The 24,331-nt window shown below is 40.6% G+C and overlaps 3 protein-coding genes across 3 annotated transcripts in view; all 3 read left to right on the top strand.

Annotated features, from left to right (window-relative positions):
• Positions 1-24,331, top strand: part of LOC443731 (TCR VDJC BV5 BJ1) — a 188,089-nt gene that overhangs the window by 144,465 nt on the left and 19,293 nt on the right.
• Positions 5,900-8,730, top strand: prss1.L (serine protease 1 L homeolog). The gene is made up of 5 exons (XM_018224935.2): positions 5,900-6,004; positions 7,023-7,176; positions 7,330-7,583; positions 8,245-8,381; positions 8,486-8,730. Exons 1-5 carry the CDS (start codon positions 5,965-5,967, stop codon positions 8,633-8,635), a joined length of 735 nt encoding a protein of 244 aa, XP_018080424.1. The 5' UTR covers positions 5,900-5,964; the 3' UTR covers positions 8,636-8,730.
• On the top strand, positions 14,721-18,952 carry LOC108695980 (anionic trypsin-2). The gene is made up of 5 exons (XM_018224938.2): positions 14,721-14,827; positions 15,410-15,560; positions 15,726-15,979; positions 17,819-17,955; positions 18,727-18,952. Exons 1-5 carry the CDS (start codon positions 14,788-14,790, stop codon positions 18,874-18,876), a joined length of 732 nt encoding a protein of 243 aa, XP_018080427.1. The 5' UTR covers positions 14,721-14,787; the 3' UTR covers positions 18,877-18,952.

Here is a 24,331-nt window from a genome sequence, read left to right as displayed (position 1 = left end):
TCTTCTAGGGAGCTTGTTTCTTTCATTAGAAGAATATATAACCCAGCCCAACCCAAAGCTTGTTACAAGGGGTCCAGTGGAAAGTTGACATTGCTAATTACACCCATTAGATTGACACTTGTTTTCCTTTCTATAAGAATATAGAGACCTGATACCAACTTCAGCTTCTCTTCTCACTACCCCAAAAAATTTTTATGGATACCCCATATCACAGATTTGAACTTTTTAGTCAATACAAAATACTGCTCTTGCCTAACATCTTCTTAACCTGTACCAAGTTCTTTTTTTTGGGTCCCTCCTAATTCTGCACTCAGTATAATGTTCAGATCATTTGCCCCTTTGCGGTTGGTCAGTGGAAGGTAAAAGTCCCTTCTACACATATGTATGTGCTTCCCCCAGCCTTGAGATTCTCCCTTTTTACTCAATGGTCTGTTCTTATATTGATTACTGGTGTACATCACTTGAGATACAAATTATATTGGTGTATTGTGTTTGACCTAAACTAGGGGGATAATGATATTTAACAAGCACATGGTATATATTGTTTCTATTTGTTTTGTATGTAATATGATACAGAGGAAGCTAAGATTCCCCAAGTACCTGGGTATATAGCCTATTATTATTGATTGGGAAGTACATACCATTAACCATTTTTGTATTTTTTTTGTGTTTTTAAAAGCTCATGTGATGCCCTGAACAACTGAACACAACAATATTTGTTGAACCACTGTAATCAGCTATAATCCCTTGTCACTTCCAACGGTGTATTACAAATCTACCAGTCAGGTGGCAGTCAGGTGGCAGTCAGGTGGCAGTCATATGTCTGATACACTCTTGGATCCATGGGCCTCAGTTAAATACCTTGTACAATGTTTGTGTTCTACATGGGACAATAGGTTTGTTTTCCTCCTCAAACCTGATGTCAACAGAGAATTTCCCACCTTCATTAACAAGTTATTTATATTACAGAGATAGGTTTAACCTCAAGGTCACTGATAAAGTCAGTTCAGGTACGCTGCTCTGTATATGTTTCTTATAACAAGGCCAGAGAATGGTAAAACAGAAGGAGGAGAAGACTATAAATATTTGCTTCTATAGAATAGGTCCAGGTGTCTTTCTTCACCATGAAGCCCCTGCTGATCAGTATGCTCTTGGGAGAAGCAAGATGTCCTGATAGAAAATTTGAGTTCTCCTAGAGAGGGATTAATAAAAAAGGATTAGGAATACGATGTCATATCTTGATCTTCATTTGTTTAGCCCAAAAGTAGGGATAATTGTTATATCATTCACATACAGATTTAGGTTTTGTGGATTATTCATTCAAACAAGTGAACTCAACAAGACCTCCAGATCTCCTCTTTCCACATTTAAACAAGTTAGCAAATTGTCCTCTACTGAGCAAGCAAACACCTTGGTTAAACAAATTCCTTGCATATAAACATGATAAACCTGCTCCCCCTTTAGCTTATGGTCTAGTCCGCTGTTTATAAGCTAATATAGGTGGTTTATTTTCCCAAATGAATCTTGAAAAAAATGCTTTTCTTGCTCTACTTTATAAAATAGTAGTATATAATTCCTAGTGTAATAGTTTCCACTCGCCCTGGTGGTCTAGTGGGGGGACGGCAGGGATGCCTGCCACCCCCTCGGCGGGACGCCCTCTGCGCCAAACCGTTCCAACGCAGGCGCGCGTGCGCATCTCTTCCTGGTTTGTAGCGCATGCGCACTGACGTGAATAGTATTTAAAGAGACTTCAGTGTTTATTCAGTGATTGGAGTTTGTTCCTGGTGCTTCTGAGCGGTTTGCTATTCTGTTTTTGAACCTGTTTTGCTTCCTGTTGTGACCCCTGCCTGGCCATTGACTATTCTGACTTCTGGATCCTGACCCCTGCCTGATTACCGACTACCTCTTTTGCTTAACCCTTCTGATTGACTTCCTGGTTTGACCCTTGCCTGCCTGACTATGTTTATTCTCTGCCTGCCCCGACCCGGCCTGATCTGACTACTCTATTGCCTAACGCCTTGTATTACGACCTTCTGCCCAAAGACTCTCGCTAACAGTCGTGCCCCTCTGCCTATCCAGAACCTCTAGCCTTGCACCTCTCGTTTAAGTCCTGGTGGCATCCAAGTAGCTGAGGCTCCTCCCGACGCCAAAGGCGGTCACACTACAGGCGACGCACAAGCCCAGACCAGGGTGCTTGGCATTTGTTCTGGTGTTGGGTGCCGACCGTGACATATAGCATATAATACTTTTTCTGTTGGAGCATTTTAACCTCCTAGATATTTAATTAACACTTTATTCCATTGAAAGCGGAAACTACTCTTCATACTGCTCCATGGGGGCATGGGCAGTATACAGACTGAGATAGGATCAGACATAAACTTTCTATTGTAAGAACAAATATGGGGTCCCAATTTAAAAATGATGCCATGCCAAAGACTTGTGTAGTCTTGAGACATGGCTCAACATTCCATACAGGATTTTGTCCTATTGGTCAATGCCTCACAACAGATATGGGGTCATTTCTAAACCCTGGGCAAATTTGCACTTGGGCAGTAACCCATGGCAATCAATCAGATCCTTATTTTATTGTTCTAAATGCAGTTGGATGAAAAAGCTCATCACTGATTGATTTCTATAGGTTACTGCCCAGGTGCAAATTTGCCCAGTCTTTCTAAATGAGCCCTACTGAGCCGTAAAAAAAGCTGTTTACAGAATGTGGACCTTGCACTCCCCCTGCACTCATTACTCTGCAATGGATATTTCCATGGAAAAACAAAAAAAAAATGAAATGATAGAAACCTTTAAATGGGCAGAACAGGCTAAAGGAAGTTGTTAAATATGCTAATAAAATGAGGAGAAACAAAGGTCACTTTAGCAGAATAGGAAGATTTGACAATTGGCAAAACTTTAGAATTTTATCTTTTCCCATAAATAAGGGTGCAAATATGTTCAATGGATAATGATATTGGATAATGATATTGTGCAGCCCACACACAAGGTTGTTGTTCTCTTTGCCTTTTATGATTATTTTCTGGGGCATGTTAGACCTGGGATGGGCTGAAGAGTCTTTCTTGTTACACATCATTCATTGATCCAAGGACCACTAGGGCCACAAATATTTCAGAATCGTGTCTGTGTGAGCAAGGAATGAGTGAGAATAGAAAACTAAGATGGAGAAGATGGAAGCTTTGGAGATTGGAGAGAATTTGAGTCATTAGAAGAGAACAATTTTGTTGAGGAGTCCTAATTTCTGGTTGGTTCTATGAGTTTCTTCTGTTTTGAGAAGCCCCTACAGAAAAAAGAGGAGAAAACAGAAAAAGAGATGAGGGATCTAGAGATTCCAGGTTCGCAAACCACATGAACATGTGAATTAATTACTGGGAGATTAGGGGATAATGTATGTGGGTCTCTCCCTCTGTTATGCGTTTATCTCAATGCCATTGGATTGGCTGTCCAGAGGCAGGTTCCTTTTAGGGACAATTCTTCTTTCTTATTACAGACACTGGGCCCCAGGGTGAGCACAATTCATTTGCAGTTTTATACACTCATACAGTTTGTTCAGTAGATGGTGCTATGGCATCTCCCTGCCTGTTAGAATGAAACCAGAATCTATGTGAAAAGAGACATATGTGTTTGTGTGTGTCTGTGTGTATAGATTGTAGTTTACCGGAAATATAATATCTGTAGTATATTAAAACTTGCAGTAGAATTATGGTAAAATGCAAATAAACCTTTCTCTTGTATCTTTAATACTTTGCTTTCAATCTTTAATAAAACTGTACTTTGTATTTATTACTTTTCAGTATTATTGACCCCTGTTTGTTTTATTAGGGGCAGATTTGTCAAGTGTCGAATTGAAAATTCAAATTTTTAAATTAGAATTTCGAGTTTATTTTAGTGTAATTCAACTAGGGAATAGTCCAAATTCAATTTGAGTTTAAAAGAAATTCAAAATTTGAATTTCCAAATTTATCATGCACTGTCCCTTTCAGAATTCCAATTCCCTATTCCCCATCTGAAACCTGCCGAATTGGTGTTTTAGCCTATGGGGGACCTCCTAAAATCAATTTTGTTGGACTTTTGAAAAAAAAAAATATTTGGTGAAAAACTCAAATCTAATTAGATTTGATTTGAGTTTGCAGGTCAATCCTATTCACCCGAATTTACAAAAATTCGAATTTTTTAATAAATTTCAATTGGTCATTTTTTTTTAATTTCGAGTTTATGGGAGTTTGTGGGAGTTTTTATAAACTCCCATAAACTCTAAATTCCCCCTTAATGTATTTTTCTGCTGTACAGTGCTGCGTACACAAGTAGTGTGTATATCCATAAAATTATACATACATACATACAATAGGGTCAGAGAAACAATTCAGCTTCTGGCAGGGGTAACAAGGGATATGATAAAAGAATGCATGACAGCATGGTTTTAGATTTATGAAATAAATCTCTTTCTTGAGGATTTTTACATCCAGTTCTGACATCATTTTATTTGTGCCCAGAAGAACAATGTGCCAATATAGTACAAGGCAATGCCCAGGCCACTCAGACATGTCCAGCAACAACCTCAGTTTTTTGAGGACAAGTCATTAAATGTAAGAGGATTATTACTCTTCTGGGCATATGGTATCAGGAGACTGACCACTGGCCGATCCCTGATTGGTGTTAGCCGTTCTTGGTACTTTATGTTGCACAGGAGTCACATTGTGTGCACTAGCCCAGCACAGGTTGTGTGTGTCTTGTGGTGAGTCTGCCCTTCTCAACGCTAGGAACCCTTGCACATGTACCATGCATATATAAGGAGGCTTCAGTCATTCCCTGTGAATCATTGGCTTAAATTTAGCCTGTTATCTGGATCTCTGCCTGCCTCTGACCCCCCTAAACTGCTGCCTGCCCTGACCTTTGGCCTGCCTCTGATTTTGCTACACTACTGCCTGCCCTGACTTTTGCCCTACCTCTGAAATCACTACTTGCTGCCTGTCTCTAACCTCAGCTTGTCTTTGACGTTGCTACATTGCTGCCTGCCCAGACATTTGGCCTGCCTCTGATCTTGCTACACTGATGTTTGCCCTGACCTTTGCTCTACCTCTGACCTTACTACATTTCTGCCTGTTTCTGACCTTATCATGCCTCTAACATACTTTGCTGCCTGCCCTGACCTTTGCCCTACCTCTGACCTTACTACATTACTGCCTGTTTCTGACCTCATACTAACCTCAGCCTGCCTCTAATATCGCTACATTGCTGCCTGCCCTAACCTGTTGCTTTTGCACTCCTGCTAATTTGCAAACACAACCCCTGCTTTCACCACCAGGGGCCCCTGGCTGTGAGGTCCCTCAGTGTCGCTTTCACTACAACGTGGTTTTCATGTGAATTGTGACATATGGGAAATTACTTTATGGGTCATTAGTTAGAAACTAATACAATCTTAGAATAAAAAAGTCCTACAATAGGAATATCCTTGTATATTATATACAGTGGATCCATTTACAAAACAAAAAATATTCAGAGGGACTCAGCACATATTGTGAACCCCCGCCACCCACTTGTGTCTCTGATGCCTTTCCACTCGTGCCCAGGTAAGAGAGCAGCTTGGGAGGGGGTTTTATTAGCTATACAGGCAGACCCTGCAATCAGTAACAATCTGCCCCCCCCCTCTTTTACATCAATAGTTACACCAGTGTCAAGGACCATTATTGGGACCTTCTGCTGGCCGAGCAGCTCTGTAACTGTAGGTGCATCAAGGGATGTGGGAAGCCAAGTGCAGGTCACAGCTGCTGGTATGGGCAGAGGTCCATCTTATTTGTTTAATAAGTCCCGCAGCTGTTGGTCACCGGTGAATTTGTCCTTGGTGTCCTCAGGTGCCCTCCAGCCAACAAATGGTTGTTCCCTTGAGGACAGTATAAATGTGGGACTCACAAGTCCCCAAGTGCAGTTCAGAACTCAGAACAAATAATATCAACCATGAAGTTCCTCGTCATCTTGGTCTTGCTGGGAGCAGCCGGTGAGTATAGACATTGTGGGGACATTTCCTAAGGGGTGATACGAAACAACACAGGAATTATTGGCTAAATAGTTTCTCCTGGACCATGTGGTTTGTCAGATGTTATACACAATTAGCATCTACTGATCAGTCTCACATATAACATATCACTAATAGCCTCAGCCACTAACCTCGACTTTTAGATCAGGTTTAGATTAGTTTAGATGAGCAACTTGTCAGGGAAAGTGAACATTTCTATTGCACTTGTTAAATGCCGGTGTCACTGCTTCTTCTCATTAAGGGAAACTGCCACTGGTGCCCCAACAAGAGGCCCAGCTAATTGTCATCAGGGAGTGTAAGGGGCCGTGTGTGCACATTAATTCCATAGCACATACACAATTCCAAATTTTCCCATAATAAACTATGAGTTTTAGTTATGGAATGAAATCTGGCCCTGATTTGGTTATTTGAGTTAATCATCACTGTACAAAAAAGCAATAAACTTACCCTATTTGGGAAAAGATCATCTCATTCCTGAAGTTTTTACTGGGTCAGATTATATAGTGATAAAGGGATCGTCCTTTATTCATTCATCAATTCATCAGGTTACAAAACGTTATTACTTGTCAATATGTCTTGGTTGCTAAGGAGACCTTCATCAGACCTTGCCAAGTAGAGCGTACAATCCAAAATCACTTCCTGCCCCAATGAGCTTACAATCTAAGGTTCCCATCACATTCCCTTCAGTGCCTGCCCCAATGAGCTTACAATATGAGGGCCATATCACATTTTCATGCTCAGAAGCCAATGAACCTGCTTGTATGTACTTGGGGTGTGGGTGTTAACTAGAATACCTGGAAGAAACCCACAATGTTAAACCAACATTATGAGAATCTGCAGTGATTTTTTCTTTACTTCTAGTTTACCAACTTTAGTGAATATACTGCTATAATGTTTCCCTCACCTGTGTGTGAGACTCTCTCTTCTGTGAGTATTAGGAATGTCCTTTATGACATTTGATGTCCTTTTTTATCTTTAGTTGCTTTTGAAGATGATGATAAGATTGTAGGGGGTTTTACGTGCGCCAAGAACGCTGTTCCCTATCAAGTGTCCCTAAACGCTGGTTACCATTTCTGTGGGGGGTCCTTGATTAACAGTCAGTGGGTGGTGTCTGCCGCTCATTGCTACAAATCGTAAGTTACTCATGACTCCCCTTTTCTCTCTGGGGATCTTTTCCTAATTGTTCATATTAAAAGGTCTCAGTCAATAGGGCTATAGCTGTCTGTGTAGTCCACTCCTTGGCTGCCTGTATGTATTGTATTTATGATTCCTTGTGTTTCCTTTAGTCGTATCCAGGTCAGACTTGGGGAGCACAACATCGCTTTAAATGAAGGGACAGAACAATTCATTGATTCACAGAAAGTCATCAAGCACCCCAACTACAACTCCAGGAACCTGGACAATGACATCATGTTGATCAAACTTTCCACCACTGCCAGACTTAGCGCCAACATCCAATCCGTGCCTCTGCCCTCGGCCTGTGCTTCTGCCGGCACCAACTGCCTGATCTCTGGCTGGGGGAACACCCTGAGCAGCGGCAGTAAGTCAGCAGAGAGAACTATATTGGGACCCAAACTTCACAGTGGATTAATAGAGTCCCACAGTCAAAACGCATAATGCAAAGTGCATTGTATTTACAGTATGTAGCTACAAGAACTGTAGGCACTTGTGTGGTTGTACAGTTACCACCAGGGAATGGTTTCCCAACATGACTAGGTGGCTTAATGGTCCAATGAATTCATGTTCATTTCATCATTTTATTTGTGCCCAGTACAAAGCGATGTATATGGAACCATTTGCAACTAGCCATGTCCCCAGTGATACCGGGTCAGGCACAAATACCTGTTATCAGGACATGCCCATACTGGTTCATTGTAAGAGAACACTACTCAACAGGGAGGTCATTAGGAGGTGATAAGGGGCACTATGAGAAAAAAAACTTTATGTAATGGTTCTTTGGGGCAAAGGAATCTGATTTAAAAACTACTTTATAGAAGCAAAGAAAGCCCTCCAATTGGGATATTCTTGTATTATATATATATATATATATATATATATATATATATATATATATATATATATATATATATATATATATATATACACACAAAAGCGAGTGGGGTCATTGTGCCTATAAATGGTATTTATGCAAGAAATATATTATACAGAATTAAACAGGTTTATATTTCCTTCCTACACAGCCAATTACCCAGATCTCCTGCAGTGCCTGAATGCCCCAATCCTGACTGACAGTCAGTGCAGTAACAGCTACCCCGGGGAGATCACCAAGAACATGTTCTGTGCCGGCTTTTTGGCTGGTGGCAAAGACTCTTGCCAGGTAATTCTCTCTCCCTTACCCCAATATGTTTGTTTCATCAATTGCTTTTGTGTTAGAGCTTGGGGAGATGGGAAACCAACTGATTTATGTCTCTTCTTTCACAGGGTGATTCTGGTGGCCCCGTGGTGTGCAATGGGCAGCTGCAGGGTGTGGTATCCTGGGGTTATGGCTGTGCCCAGAGGAACTATCCTGGTGTCTATACTAAAGTCTGCAACTTTGTGACTTGGATCCAGAGCACCATTTCCTCTAACTAAATCCTCCTTCCCCTGAGGAACCTCTCCTGTCCTGATGTAGAGTCTAGATACTCTCATGGTTTCCCAAAAGCAAATAAAGTGATCATTTCACCATATTCTGGCATTTGCGTTTCTTTATAGAATCTCTGAATATATATAATTCCAAACAGAGAATGATTACGTGGGGATTTATATGATAAGTGTCTTTGTGTTGAAGATAATGGCACAAAAGCACAAACCAGTAAGGAGTACAGATTTTATTGCCTGAAATTATAACCCACTATAATTGAATAATGAAATGGAATGGGAGAGGGTAGACAGTAGAAGTAGGACGGCAGCAGCAGAGAATTCAGGGTTAGGTTCAATTTGATCATCTGTGTTAATCTGGTTCCATTTTCTTTGTTCCTACAATCAGAGCTCAAGGGGTTACATTTAGATTTGTAATCACTGAATACTAAACAGCAAACTGTCCTCCCTTCTGGTGTCATATGCTGGGGCCACAATATCCCAATAATGTCCCTATGTCCCTATGTAATACAACAGCGCGTGCCTGACGCAGTTCTGGTGAGAGAGATTTCTCACTGGTGCAATTTCTCCCATGTAGAATTGAGCTTTTGTGCAACTAGTTCACCCATGTAACTGCTGCAGTTGGACAGTAGTGATGCTGTGTATTTGTCCCGTTTAGCTTCACCGAAAAATTTGCACATTGAAGTCAATGGGCATCAAAATTATTTTGACACATGTCAGTTTTGACGCCTGTGACAATTTTCCGAAAATATTCTGACACGGCAGATTTTTCGCCAGTGAATCTTTGCTGCAGTTTCACAAATGTGCGAAATGTGGAAATTTGCGCCTGGCGAAATTATTCACCCATCACTATTGGACAGTTTTATGGAGGGTTTAGATCTGTTTTAAGGCAGAAACTCCAGTCTTTGTGCTGTACAACAGATAATAAGAATGACTATTTGAGTTTGACACTGTTGTCCAATTGCCCCGACTGTGTAATCCAGGGGTGTCCAAACTTTTGGCTTCCCAGGGCCACATTGGAAGAAGAAAAATGTTCTGGGGCCACACTCGAAAATACACACAAACACTGTGGCTAACTTTTGATTTGTTTTATTGTAAAAGTAAAAGATAAGAGGGTATCATAAACCCAGTAGGATTTCTGACATTGTGTTTGAGAAACGAATGGATCAATATCTGGTTGAATGGAAGTAGTTGCAATTCTCAGTCAATTCTCAAGGTGCTCCTCACATAATTTGGTTCTAATTTTACTTTTAGTGTGTTCATTCTTGAAAAAAGTTGCTCACAAATGTAGGCGCTGCATATATCCCTAGCATAGCGGCGATGCCACTGAACAATACTTACCTGCCTTTGTAAGTAACCAAACGCTCACTTGTTAACTGCTTTTCCTGCACTAGGAAGCCACACACCGCACACCCCATGTCAAATTAAAAGCACACATGCACACAATTAGCGACCGCGTAATACGCTCTCTGTGCGTGATATTACAACATGACCTTTCCTGGACTGACAGAAGTTCAAGCTGGGCCACATTCATATCCATCCTGGGCCGCAGGTTGGACACCCCTGCTGTAACCGAATTCACCATTTCTCTTTGGTACATAGAAGCCACGCCCACATGCCTATAGTAGTGCAAGTAGATTAGAGGCAATGGCCCACTTAGCACTTTGTCACCCACAAGAGATACATAAGAGTATTTTCCCTTGATTAAGTGAATCTTCAGAAGGAATATCGGTAGCCCCACCCTCACTTTTAGAAAAACTTAGCTTTACAGTAACAGACTTATGGTGATTGGTGAACTATCTGCAGCAGCTTTGATTGGCTGTGCCTGTGAATATTCTTTGCATGTTGAACTGGATGGCCAATCACAAGTGCATATGTAAATATGGCAAGGGGATAAGTGACCATATGAAGGTTCCACTGGGAACTCCTCTCTCCACTGCACCTTGAACAAGGGGTTTAAGAGATGGTGTATAAAATCAGCCCAGTTCAAAATGATTAAATTGCATATATACAAATTTCGAATTTACAAGGATTATATATTATATATAAAAAACAAATATAAATGCTGCCAGGTTTAAATCTATGTTTAAGTCATGGGGTTGTAGACTATTTAGCTCCAAAATCCAAAAGGTTTCTCTTTGCCTCAACCTAATCAGTCTGTCGCCTCCTTTAAAACTAGTGGGTATTTGTTCAAGCGCCACAAACACTTGGGACCAAGGGGTCACGGCTCTCTTTGTAGTGTCTTCAAACATTATGATTTATTTTGGTTTTCCAGATGTTACTGATTTGCTCATAGATCCTCCTTCCTACACTTCTTTTAGTTCTACCTATGTACATTTTTAATCTATCCAAGAAATCCCTTACAGCCAATGAAATATCAGTATTAAACAAAGGCCTCAAATTTGCCCCTGGTTGTGGACCAAGTACATTTGAGATTTACGTAGATTTGCATTAAGGTATCTGCCAACTTACTTTTAAATGACACGTAAGAGCTAATGGGGAAACTATTGCTAATTTAACTCAGTCCCCAGACACAACTATCAAAAGGTTTGATGGTTCAGTTAAATCTAATTTTTCTCCAAAAGATTCACAGGGAGAAAACATAAAGATGTGCCATAAAATAGTCCAAGATGAGATGATCAATGCTTTATTTTATTTTTATTTTACTTTATATGGAGCAGAAAAGAAGGCCCTACATAATACAATGAAAGGTAATAAAATGATTATTAAAGAGAGGGGGGTCATACAGCAAAGGGAAGATTACGTTAGTGATGCTTTAAGACAAATGAGTGACAAAATAGGTAAACTAAGGAATTGACACTTCTGTTAAAAGAGGCAAATGAGAATAATATATTGGAAGATGGGGGTTCAACTATTTGAACAACCTTAACCAAAGGATAGCAATGTATTATCATAAATCAAAAAAGGTTTTGGTGGTCCCTCACTCCATACGTTTCAGGGTGTCCTCAACAGAGTAGTCCCCCCATCAAGCCACAAATCTTCCAAATCAACTTAACATGAACTCTGGAGACCCACGGTAATTTCATTGTACTTTATTTCACAACATGTTTCCGAAATAAATATCCTTCATCATACACCCAATGTATTATCATCTCCCCAAGATACATAAATGTCTTAATAGCCCTCCTGGTAAGTCTATTTAACTGATAATCTGTCAGAAATTGAAGATGTCTACTTACAAGACATTGTACAGAATTGACATTATATTTGTGATACAACTGTTCTTTTAAACAAACAAACAAACAAACAAACAAACAAACAAATAAATATTAAGTGGGAGGAAGATTATTATTATGTCTGGAGAACGTGTCACTATATGTTAGTAGTCCACATGTAAAATGGACGAAATATATTTGTGAAAAACGAAGGAAAGAAAGTGAATATTCTGTACCCTTGAAGGAGTTCCTTGTACGCAGTATTAGTTATATTTTAACAGAATACTATTTCTAATTTGAAATCACAAAGCAGAATAAGCTCCCTTCCAACCTCCAATTTTTTATGAGGCATTTCATTATAAAATCTCCCTTTTTACGAAATGTCTCAATCTCACTATGAGAATTTTGTAACATTATTCTAATAAGACAAGACAATAAACATGCTTACCCTTTAAACACAATGACCTGAGTGTACATACCCCAGGTCCCACACGACACTCTATATTTAGTAGATAGAGGATTAAGCAAAGTCCACACTCACCAAAGAAGACGAGTGGCCCGGGTGCATCGCCCAAACCCATAGCTGTGGGTGATATGTGCTCCAAACGAAAAATTGCTGGCAAACACTCCAAGGTCCCCTCGTGGGGTAAAATCATAAAAGTTTATTTCAGCAGTTTAAAAGAAACATTGTTGTCCTGACGCGTTTCGTATCAAAGATATTTAGTCATAGGCACAATGCACATTGTATCAAACGGTTATTTGAATCTAAGAACCAGTAGTGACTTTATCATTCACTATGGGGCACATTTACTAAGCTCGAGTGAAGGATTCAAATGAAAAAAACTTTGAATTTTAAAAAAGAATTTGGGTACTTGGACGATCGAATAGGCTACTTCGACCTTCGACTATGACTTCAAATTGAACGATTCAAACTAAAAATCGGTAGACTATTCCATCATTCGATAGTCGAAGTACTGTCTCTTTAAAAAAAACTTTGACTACCTACTTCGCCACTTTATACCTACCGAGCACCAATGTTAGGCTATGGGGACCTTCCCCATAAGGTTTTTATAAGGTTTTTCTGAAAGTAGGAAAATCCTTTGATCGATGGATTAAAATCCTTCGATCAATGGATTAAAATCCTTTGAATCGTTCGATTCGAATGATTTAATCGTTCGATCAAATGATTTTCCCTTCGATCGATCGATCAAAGTATTTGCGTTAAATCCTTCGACTCATGAAACATGATTTTATGTCATTTTACTAACGATCAGATTTACTTTAAAATTCAAATTTTTTTAACTTTGAAAATTCACTCGAACCTTAGTAAATCTGCCCCTAAAAATACAATCTAACAGATCTTAATTCATACGATTTTTATACAATATTTCATGAATGTAGATGTTTCCGTATAACTTTCAGTTACAGAAGCGCAATCTGCATACATTAATTTCAACTATAAACAATTTTGAAATTTGAAAATACACCCTATTTGCAGCTGCAAGGAACAGATATGGGTAGTAAATTTGCACCTTCATAATGCCATTATGTATATGGGGATATGGGAGGACATTAACCTTTGGAATAATATTCAGTTTGTAGAGCGCTAATGATTTTAATAGATTTATTAATCAGAATGATTTGAATTTGAGGTTTTCTGCAGAGGTAAACGATCTTGATATTACAATGTTTATCCAAAATAGAAAAAATGAAAGTAAGTTATACAGGAAAGTCACTTATAGAGATGGCCTATTGAATGCCAGCAGTGGGCATTTTAAGGGTCTAGGAATCAAATATACGGGTGGTTTTCAGTACCAGATACAATGAAGCAGATGGGCATGTTAAACATATTATCTTGTAACATTGGCATTTAATTACAGCAAATCCAATTGTATATTGATAAACCTAGGGTGTCATTTAGAAGGGCAAGAACCATCACAAATATGGTAGTCCCAGCTAGTGCTATAAAATATACTTTTTTTGGTTAATCAGTGTTTTACTTGTTTTGTTAATGAGGCTTTTATGCCTATAGGGTGCCCTGACTATAAAATGCTGATCCCTATTAATATGCTAATTCTTCCCTAATGGGGCACCTACAAGAGGTGTGAAATGAAGTTTGGCTGAACCAAAGTAGAGCAAGTTATTTTAGAATTGTTCTGACATAAGGGGAAGAATTATATTGAGCTTTACTTCATTTTTAAAATGTCGAGAGAAAATGTCATTTAAAATGTGTTTTTTTCGCCATTTTTATGTCGTTTGAAAGACAAATTCATAAAAGTGTCTGTAAACTGTCTTTCTTTCACTAGAATATGAAAAGTGGTGGTTGAGTCGGAATTTTCTGTTTTTGAATATGGAGAAAGTATTTTACTCCAGTTTACCACCAATTTTACTCCAGAAATGGGCTCTCTCCACTTTTGTGAATTCCCCCACTGTGTTGGGTGATGGCAGTGCTTTCAAAGCTGTATGACTGGCCACCAAGTGGACCTAGAGTAATGGCAAGGGCCATCTAAAAGCTACCAAAGGTAATATATGGGTCAAAATGTCTACACCTAAAGCTAAGCTTGAAGGTCAGTTATGGGGTAAAAATGATAAGTGCCACAGGGTACCCTGACCAAAGGATGGACTTGAACTAAAAAAGTCCTACAAACACAGCACCGGGGGTTAAAGAAAAAGTCACAAGAAGATAACAGTGTAAAGTCTGAGTACAAACCTGATGATGGTCACATGAGAACTTACAGCTGGGAGTAGAAGATGGAAGTGAATCAACATGGTGGTAAAAGAAACAACAGCCAAAGTCATCAAAGAGATCAATGCCAACTAAACCTTCTGCTTGTTTTCCCCAATAATATTACTGGTTGGTTTGATAATGTAATCCTTGGAACTGCCATGTGGGTTGGTTTGGTGTTAAAATACAAGATTATAAAACCCTCTTAATAAGCCCCAAGCGGCAACAGTATTGTCCAGATCACTATGAAGACCCTCCTGTTGTTCTCACTTCTGGGACTCACTGGTATTTACTCCTTTTTCTGCCTCTAATTTTGGTCAGAATTTCCCACACTAATTAGCAACAAGAATTAGGCATTTAGGAAATGAAGAAGAATAGTTTCCTGCAGAAACCTGATCTTGTGTATGAAGTGCAAGCTTGTTGGGGTTTGATATTAACAGCTCTATAATAGTAATAGCATGTCGCTCTAATCCTCCGTATGCTATGCCTCATGAAGAGACACAAATAGTAAAATCCTGCATTTTTACACAAATTCATTAGCCAATAAATGGCATCACTTTCCTGGACCTTCTTCTCCAATGGTTCTGGGCTCCCTGGATTTTTTAGTACATTAGGGCAAATGGCAATAAGTTAGGGTACAGTAGGTACATGGGTGCACTTGGGCTCTTGTTAGGGTGTTATTTGGGTTCATTAGAGTTGGTTGTTAATTAGTATGCAGTAAATTAGTGATCAGCCAGTTAGATTTCTGTACTGTACCTCTAATCATATTGTAAAGAATGATTCTTTGAATCCCCCCCCGCTAGGATTTTGGGGGTGTTATTATTATTTATGGCTGAATCGCTCTCTTTATTGTGCTGATATTGGCAGTGGCCCAGCCCATCGAAGATGATGATAAAATTGTTGGCGGTTACCAGTGCTCTGTTCCATATCAAGTATCCCTGAACTCGGGGTACCATTTCTGTGGGGGGTCGCTAATCAACGAACTGTGGGTGGTGTCTGCGGCTCACTGCTACCAATCGTGAGTATTAGTAAAGGAGATTGGGGGTTTCAGTGCCAAGTGAGAAGGACCTGGCTCCTGACTCCAGGGGACAAGACAACTAAGGTTCATTTAGATTTGGAGAACCTTTGGCAGATACAATTAAATGGATATTGATTGATCTAATTTTTTTCTCTCTCTTTGCAGAAAAATGGAGCTCAGGCTGGGAGAGAATAATATTGAGATGTTGGAGGGGACAGAACAATTTATCCAGTCTGCCAAGATCATTCGCCACCCCCAATATAACAGTTGGACCATTGATAATGACATCATGTTAATTAAACTGCAGGAACCTGCCCAACTGAACAGTGTGGTTCAAACCATCCCTCTCCCCACTGAGTGTGCTCCTGTGGGGTCCATGTGCCTCATCTCTGGCTGGGGAAACACTCTGAGCAGTGGAGGTGAGTATCTGCCATATCTGCCCTAAGCTCTTCATCCATCAATAACTGCTGGAACATCTTGGGAGTTGTATCTCTATCACTATCAGTAGGTCTCCTTCCCACATCCCTACATATAAGTACACATGTCTCATTAGCTCCACATCACTAAACATGGCCATGAACGCAGAGAAAATGGGAGGCCGTTTGATCCAAATCACCCCAACTACCTTACTGTTCTATTGATGACCCACTGGTCCCCCCTCTTTACTTCCTACCAGCTTAATGGTCAGACATCCATTGCTCTGTATATGTCTGACATAATCCAGAACAACCAATCAGATGTTTGCTGTATTATTTGAACTACGCTGATCACATCTAGTGAGTGGCTTCTGTGGGCGACTATAGTAAATCTGCATCAGTTTATAGTGAATGACGACCTATGATCTGGAACTGAGAAGTTCTTGTGGTGTTACAGGGTAAATCTCCTAAAAATCAGAAGCACTTCTCAAGCTTTCGCTGCACTTCCCATAGATGTCTCATAGGTTTCCCATAAGTGACCAACAGGTGTCTCATATGTGTCATAGGTAACCATTAGATGTCTCATTGTGTCGTATGTGTATCCCATTTATGTCCATTGCGTGAATTTAACAGAAAAGGTTTAGTTTTTCTTATATATTTGCTTCAAGGTCATACAAATGTGGAGTCAGTCACTATGCCAAATATCCGGTGCTACACGGAGGACATACAGCCAAAACCCAATGCAATAACAAAGTCCAGAATAATTAAACTTACAACTCACCAAATCCTACAACAATTATTTTTTTAACTTTACTTGTAGGAAAAAAAGTTTAGGGGTCTACATAGTAACATAGTAACATACAGTAGTAACATAGTAACATAGTAACATAGTAAGTAAGGTTGAAAAAAGACACATGTCCATCGAGTTCAACCTTTTTTTATTATTATTAACTACCTATCTGCCAGTTGATCCAGAGGAAGGCAAAAAAAAACATCTGAAGTCTCTCCAATTTGCTAATGTAATTTTCTAATGTATCAGCCTGTACCACTGATTCAGGGAGACAATTCCACATCTTCACAGCTCTCACTGTAACAAACCCCTTCCCAATATTTAACTGGAACCTCTTTTCTTCTAATCGGAATGGGTGACCTCGTGTCAGCTGGAAAGACCTACTGGTAAATAAATCATTAGAGAGATTATTATATGATCCCCTTATATATTTATACATAGTTATCATATCACCCCTTAAGTGCCTCTTCTCCAGCGTGAACATCCCCAATTTGGCCAGTCTTTCCTCATAGCTAAGATTTTCCCTTTACCAGCTTAGTTGCCCTTCTCTGTCCCCTCTCTAATACAATAATGTCCTGTTTGAGTGATGGAGACCAAAACTGTAGGGCATATTCTAGATGGGGCCTTACCAGTGCTCTATACAGTGGGACCCCCTCCTCCCGTGACTCTCTGCCCCATTTAATACAAGTCAAGACCTTATTTGCCCTTGATGCTGCTGACTGGCATTGCTTGCTACAGACAAGTTTATTATCTACAAGGACTCCAAGCTCCGTCTCCATTATGGATTTGCCTAGTGCAGTCCCATTAAGGGTATAAGTGGATATTGTTACATCCCAGGTGCAGGACTTTACATTTATCAACATTGAATCTCATTTGCCACTTAGCTGCCCAGATTGCCAGTTAGTCAAGATCCTGTTGCAAGGATGCCAATGAGCTTGGACCCAACCTTAAAAAATATTTGTACCACAACAATCCCATAAAACCAGTGTAACAAGGAGCCAGTTTATAATTCAGGAGCAAACGCCTAAAGTCCTGATGTTCCCCCCTAACAGTTAATTATCCGGACCGGCTGCAGTGCGTCGATGCTCCAATCCTGAGCCATCAGCAGTGCCAGGAATCCTACCCCGGGAGAATCACCAACAACATGATCTGCCTGGGCTACCTGGAGGGGGGCAAGGACTCGTGCCAGGTGAGAGGCTACTGTGGGGGGAATATTCAGTAAGGACAGGGGTGAGAGTGCAGAAAGCTACAAGGGAACTGCGAGGGGGGAAATCTGAGCTGCCCATGTTGGTTACAGTTTCCCAATGAGCTGGAGAAGCCAAATTCTTGTCTATAAAAATATAAGACTCACCTTCCAAGTTCAACATTAACTGGGGCTCCCTTGGCCCATAACAATGGCACAGATACAACAAAATATCCAAACGATGCTGTTTCACCCTAAGTTCCATGAATTTCTGGGCAGAAAATAAGTTTTTGTCATCACCTGATGTAACAAGACTGTTCAAAGGTTTGGTTCACCTTTAAGTTAACTTTTAGGCTGTTATAGAATGTCCTATTCCTATTCATTATTTTGTATGGTTTTTATTTATTTAACTTCCGCTTATGCCCCTTTCCAATTTTCAGCTGGGGGCCACTGTCTCTCATTCAAACAACTATCTGGTTAATAAACCCTTATTAATCAAATAGAGGCTGAAATAGCAAACACAAGGGCTGCAGTGCTGGACAAAAAGCTAAATAAATGAGAAAACACTTATAATAAAAAGCAAAGACCAATTGCAAATTGTCTGCAAAAATGTCAAAGAATATCAATGTCTACATTATACTAAAACAATTTAAAAGTGAACTACCCTTTAAATCTAACATGAACTGTCAGTTTTTCATAGAGTTGCCCCAACTTTGTTCAGTGAGAGTAGGAATAATCACTTGGTACAATGCAATGACATTACGTTTGTCTCCCAAGGGCGACTCGGGTGGTCCGGTGGTGTGTGATGGACAGTTACAGGGAGTGGTGTCCTGGGGGAGAGGCTGTGCCCTGCCGGGGTACCCGGGGGTCTATACCAAGGTGTGTAACTACCTGTCCTGGATCGACGAGACCATTGCTAACAATTAAATATCAGTACAAAGAACTGGGGAGACTCGGATCCCAGCAAAATGTGTCTAAACAATAAAGGTGAATTATAACCTGACAAGTCGTGATATTTCTTATGTGTAATAATCCCCCTGTATTACTAGCGAGCAAGAGGCTCCAACTCTAAACGATAAGACTGGGGCAAGTCTTAATCATGAGGGTTTCAAGGTGCCCAGGAACTGGGGAAATAATACTCAGTGGAACAAGCTCTCCTTTGCTGCAGGGATTGGGATTGGTTCCACTGGATAAGAGACAGTTAAGGGGGATATGATCACTATATATAAATATATAAGGGGATATGATCACTATATATAAATATATAAGGGGGATTTGATCACTATATATAAATATATAAGGGGGATATGATCACTATATATAAATATATAAGGGGGATATGATCACTATATATAAATATATAAGGGGGATATGATCACTATATATAAATATATAAGGGGATATGATCACTATATATAAATATATAAGGGGATATGATCACTATATATAAATATATAAGGGGATATGATCACTATATATAAATATATAAGGGGGATATGATCACTATATTTAAATATATAAGGGGGATATGATCACTATATATAAATATATAAGGGGGATTTGATCACTATATATAAATATATAAGGGGGATATGATCACTATATATAAATATATAAGGGGGATATGATCACTATATATAAATATATAAGGGGGATATGATCACTATATATAAATATATAAGGGGGATATGATCACTATATATAAATATATAAGGGGATATGATCACTATATATAAATATATAAGGGGATATGATTACTATATCTAAATATATAAATATATAAGGGGGACATGATCACTATATATAAATATATAAGGGGATATGATCACTATATATAAATATATAAGGGGGATATGATCACTATATATAAATATATAAGGGGGATATGATCACTATATATAAATATATAAGGAGATATGATCACTATATATATAAATATATAATGGGGATATGATCACTATATATAAATATTTAAGGGACAGTAGTGAAATAGAGTGAGAGAGTGTATAGTGATCCCCCAGCAGACAGGAGGGAGCCAATGAGATCAGAGGAGGTTCCATGTTAAGGTGGGAAAGGAGTGTTACAGGGAGAGCTGGGAAGTTGTGGGGTTCTCTTGATGAATCAGGGGTACTGGCAGTTACATTAGACAAGACAAGTACAAGAAGGGTTGGATGACAAATAAGATGTAAAGAAATACAGGGTTACTGGTGTTACAGGACAAAGTTGACTGGTCTGAAAGTTTATTTTTCCCCTCTGAGGCAAAATGGAGGGGCATGGGAAGGAGTATTTGCCCTCCTCTGGATCAGCTGGCAGTACTTGGAAGCAGAGACTGAAGGAAGGAGGGTGAAACTGTGAATGAAGCTGGAAATGTCACATGTTAATAATTAATTCTATTCTCTAGTTACCAATAAAGACCATTAGCAGAAAGAGTACAGAGAATGACAACGAATTGATTAAAGGGAATGGAGGAATAAAGTTGTGAGAATATCTGGGGTTGATCAGACTGTACTAGAGCTCACGCTTGGCCATTTTCATAAATGGGCAAAAGGGGCAATTGCCCAGGGCCATCACTGGACCTTTCATCTGATGTGACTACAGAGTGACTACTGGAGCTTATTCATATTTCCTTGAACATGGAGCCCCCCTTTTGATGTATGTGACCCGTTACCCCCAAAATTTAAACTCTCCTGCCTATACATGTGCTTTCTGCTCTGTTGGGCATTTGTATCGAGACTAACTGTGTCTCCCACTGATATAATTGTAGGATCTGTCCCCAAACTGTCCCCAATCTGCTGGAAATCACTTCCTCACTACAAGGTCCCTTTCCACCCAAAGTTGCCCCACTGGGTCAGTGCCAAGGCCTCTTTAGGTCCAGTTAACAGAATGTGTCACATGGTGCCCCTGCTCATTAACCAGGAAGCTTTGGGCAAATGGGGCACCTGGGCACTCAACCTCTTGCCCTGAGCATTCCATAGGGTTTATTGGGGGAAGGAACGAGAGAGACGCAGCTGCTTGGGAAGTGCTACATCTTCTGTGGGTTCAAATATGACCATTTCCTTCTAAATTGTAATAGGTAAGGTATTAAGACACTGGGGTATAAGGATATTAAGGCATTAGGATATTAGGGGTATTAGGATATTAGGGGTATTAGGATATCAGGATATTGGGGTATTAGGATATTAGGATATTAGGGATGACCACATACAAATGAATAGAAAACCATTGTAGTACCATTACAAATGCAGCTAATAATACAAAAGCTGAAACAACAGCGGCACAACATTTTAGGAGACATCACAATTCTGATCCAGGTAAAAAGTCATTTTGGCCTATTGAGAAGGTGATCCTGGCCATTAGGAGAGGGGATTTGGAACAAGAACTGCCCATGGATATTTTGTCTCTATTCCCCATGGTATAAATGAGAATAATGAGTTACAGCTTATTTCTAATGATATATATCAGCAGTAAAGTTTAAGATGTGAACAAGCTATTCCTTAATTGTTATGAGATGTGCCTGCTAATAAGCTTATACAGGGGTGTAACTAAGGGGGTGCAATCACACCAGGGTCTGCACCCACTTGGGGCAGACGCTTGCGCCGATGTGAAGGCACATGGGAAACTATGGCTGGAGGGGGGTGAGGTGGGGGCCTGGCTGCACGGCCTGCACTAGGGTCCGACCCTTCTTAGTTATGTTACTGAGGAAATATTAACTTCTCCCTATACTGTGTAGTCACTGGGCTGAGAGATAGGAGGGAGGAGAGATCATGGGGAGGTGACGTATACATGCGAGTGTGGAGCGCATGTGAATGTGCATGTGAATGTGCATGTGAATGTGCATGAGAACAGGAGCACACGTTCGGGAGTGTAAGTGTAAGCAGTGTTGGACTGGCCTGCCAGGATACCAGGAAAACTCCCGGTGGGCCAAGGTGTCAGTGGGCCCTCCTGCTTCTAAATATTTGGCTTATTTCCTGGCCATTCCCTATTACTATCAGAATAAAGAGGCTAAATAGATGGAATAATAGGTTATACTATGTAAAGAAAAGAGAATAGGAGAATAGAGGTTGAGTAAGTAAAGGAAGAAAATAATACTTTGAGTGGGCCCCTGGTCTAAAGGTTTTTGGGTGGGCCCCTGGTCTAAGGGTTTTTGGTGGGCCCCTGGTCTAAGGGTTTTTGGTGGGCCCCTGGTGTCTCAGTCCGACATTGAGTGTAAGTGATGTATTTTTACAGTGAGACAGCCCCCCAATATAAACACACAACTTTAAAAGAACACTGGAGAGAGAGGGAAAGTTAAAGCCTCTGGCGAAACGCACTTCAGGGCAAATGAAAAGCTCTTCCTCATTGTTTTTACTTTTAATGCTGGAATTCACTACGTGGGGTAAAGCAACTTGTGGCTCAGCATAGGAGGGTGAACTCTACAGGACAAGACTCGTCTGTCTTTCTACACCTAAAAAGACAAGGGACACTCCTTTGAAGATAACAATGTCTAAATCTTGGATAAAGAAGACGCTGGTTTGAACGAGGCGTGAAACAGGCGATTCAGGTCAAGGTGGAGAAACCATCCCTGAACAGAGGCGGGGGCCTTCGACACCACCTGTCTGCTACATACAATGTTCTTCTAACATCTGTACAACACTTCACACGTCCATTCATGCAACTCTCACAAGTAACACCTGTATCTAGGAGTTGCACCGTGGTAATTCTATCAAAGTAACCCCATAGTATCACACCTCTGTGAGTTTCACCTGTCAACTCTCTGAAGATTGGCACATATAGGGGAGACACTGGCACATATAGGGGGAGGGTAGCACATACAGGGGAGAGAGTGGCACAAATAGGGGGAGAGTGGCACATATAGGGGAGACTGGCACATATAGGGGAGAGACGGGTACATATAAGGGAGAGTGGCACATATAGGGGAGAGTGGCACATATAGGGGGAAGTGGCATATATAGGGAGAGACTGGCACATATAAGGGAAAGAGTGGCACATATAGGGAAAAGTGGTACATATAGGGGAGAGACTGCCACATATAGGGGAGAGTGGCACATATAGGGGAGAGTGGCACACATAGGGGAGAGACTGGCACATATAGGGGAGAGACTGGCGCATATAAGGGAGAGAGTGGCACATATAGGGGAGAGTGGCACATATAGATGGAAGTGGCATATATAAGGGAGAGACTGACACATATTAGAGAGAGACTGGCACATATAGGGGAAAGTGGCACATATAGGGGAGAGACTGGCACATATAGGGGACAGTTTCACATATAGGGGAGAGTGGTACGTATAGGGGAGAGACTGGCACATATAGGGGAGAGACTGGCACATGTGGGGGAGAAAGAATGGCACATATAGAGGAGAGTGGAACATATAGGGGAGAGTGGCACATATAGGGAGAGAGTGGCACATATAAGGGAGAGAGTGGCACATATGGGGGAGAGAGAATGGCACATATAGGGGGGAGAGTGGCACATATAGGGAGAGTGGCACATATAAGGGAGAGAGTGGCACATATGGGGGAGAGAGAATGGCACATATAGGGGGGAGAGTGGCATATATTGGGATGAGAGTATGACTCAGGGAGAAGAGAAGGACAGGAGAAAGGCATCTTGGGCACAGTAATTATGAGGGAATATTTTGTTCCCATTGATCATTTGTAGGATGTGAGTATTTGGGGCACACAAATACACAGATTCGCATCAACACACAAACATACACACACACACACACACACACACACACACACACACAGACACACACATACACACACACACACACATACACACACACACACACACATACACACACACACACAGACACACACATACACACACACACACACACACACACACACACACGCACACACACACCCATAAGGGGAAGAGAGATGCCATATGTGACAGATCCGGTGCCAGAGACAATAGTAATAATGAAAATAATAAGGATTTGCTTGGGGCCAGTTCTGGGATTTGTCAATATTCTCAGGCCCAGTGACCTCCCCCCCCCACCTGCCATTTCTCACCATCTGGCAAACAGGTCCAGTGTCCTGGCAAGTGACCCAGAAAGCCTGTCCCTGAACAAATCAATCAAAATTAACCCTATGTACACCTCACATTCCTGTCTTTCTATACGTAGTGAATGAAAGGGAAGTGGAATCGTTATATCTCAGTTTTACTTCTAATTATCTAACAAATGGGCACCGGGCATGTAGAAGCCCAACAGCAAGTTTCCAGCAAGCCAAGAACATGGAGCCCAGACTTTATCTATAGGATCTGATCATCTGACAAATGTCATAGACAGACATTATGTATTACCCTGGGGGGGGGCTATTTGAGCTTCTGTATATCTGAAATACCAACGTCTGTTATGAAGCTCAGTTC

The sequence above is a fragment of the Xenopus laevis genome, chromosome 7L (genome assembly GCF_017654675.1).
Source record: "Xenopus laevis strain J_2021 chromosome 7L, Xenopus_laevis_v10.1, whole genome shotgun sequence".
NCBI lineage: Eukaryota > Metazoa > Chordata > Amphibia > Anura > Pipidae > Xenopus > Xenopus laevis.
Note: the sequence above shows the minus strand (reverse complement) of the source record. Positions and strands in the feature narration are given on the sequence as shown.

Excerpts from the sequence above, each read along its gene's own strand:
- prss1.L (XM_018224935.2), top strand. The coding sequence starts at position 5,965 with ATGAAGTTCCTCGTCATCTTGGTCTTGCTGGGAGCAGCCG. Across the intron at positions 7,177-7,329 it reads GCCGCTCATTGCTACAAATC|TCGTATCCAGGTCAGACTTG; the intron begins GTAAGTTACTCA and ends TGTTTCCTTTAG. Across the intron at positions 8,382-8,485 it reads GTGGCAAAGACTCTTGCCAG|GGTGATTCTGGTGGCCCCGT; the intron begins GTAATTCTCTCT and ends CTTCTTTCACAG.
- LOC108695980 (XM_018224938.2), top strand. The coding sequence starts at position 14,788 with ATGAAGACCCTCCTGTTGTTCTCACTTCTGGGACTCACTG. Across the intron at positions 14,828-15,409 it reads CTCACTTCTGGGACTCACTG|TGGCCCAGCCCATCGAAGAT; the intron begins GTATTTACTCCT and ends TGATATTGGCAG. Across the intron at positions 17,956-18,726 it reads GGGGCAAGGACTCGTGCCAG|GGCGACTCGGGTGGTCCGGT; the intron begins GTGAGAGGCTAC and ends TTGTCTCCCAAG.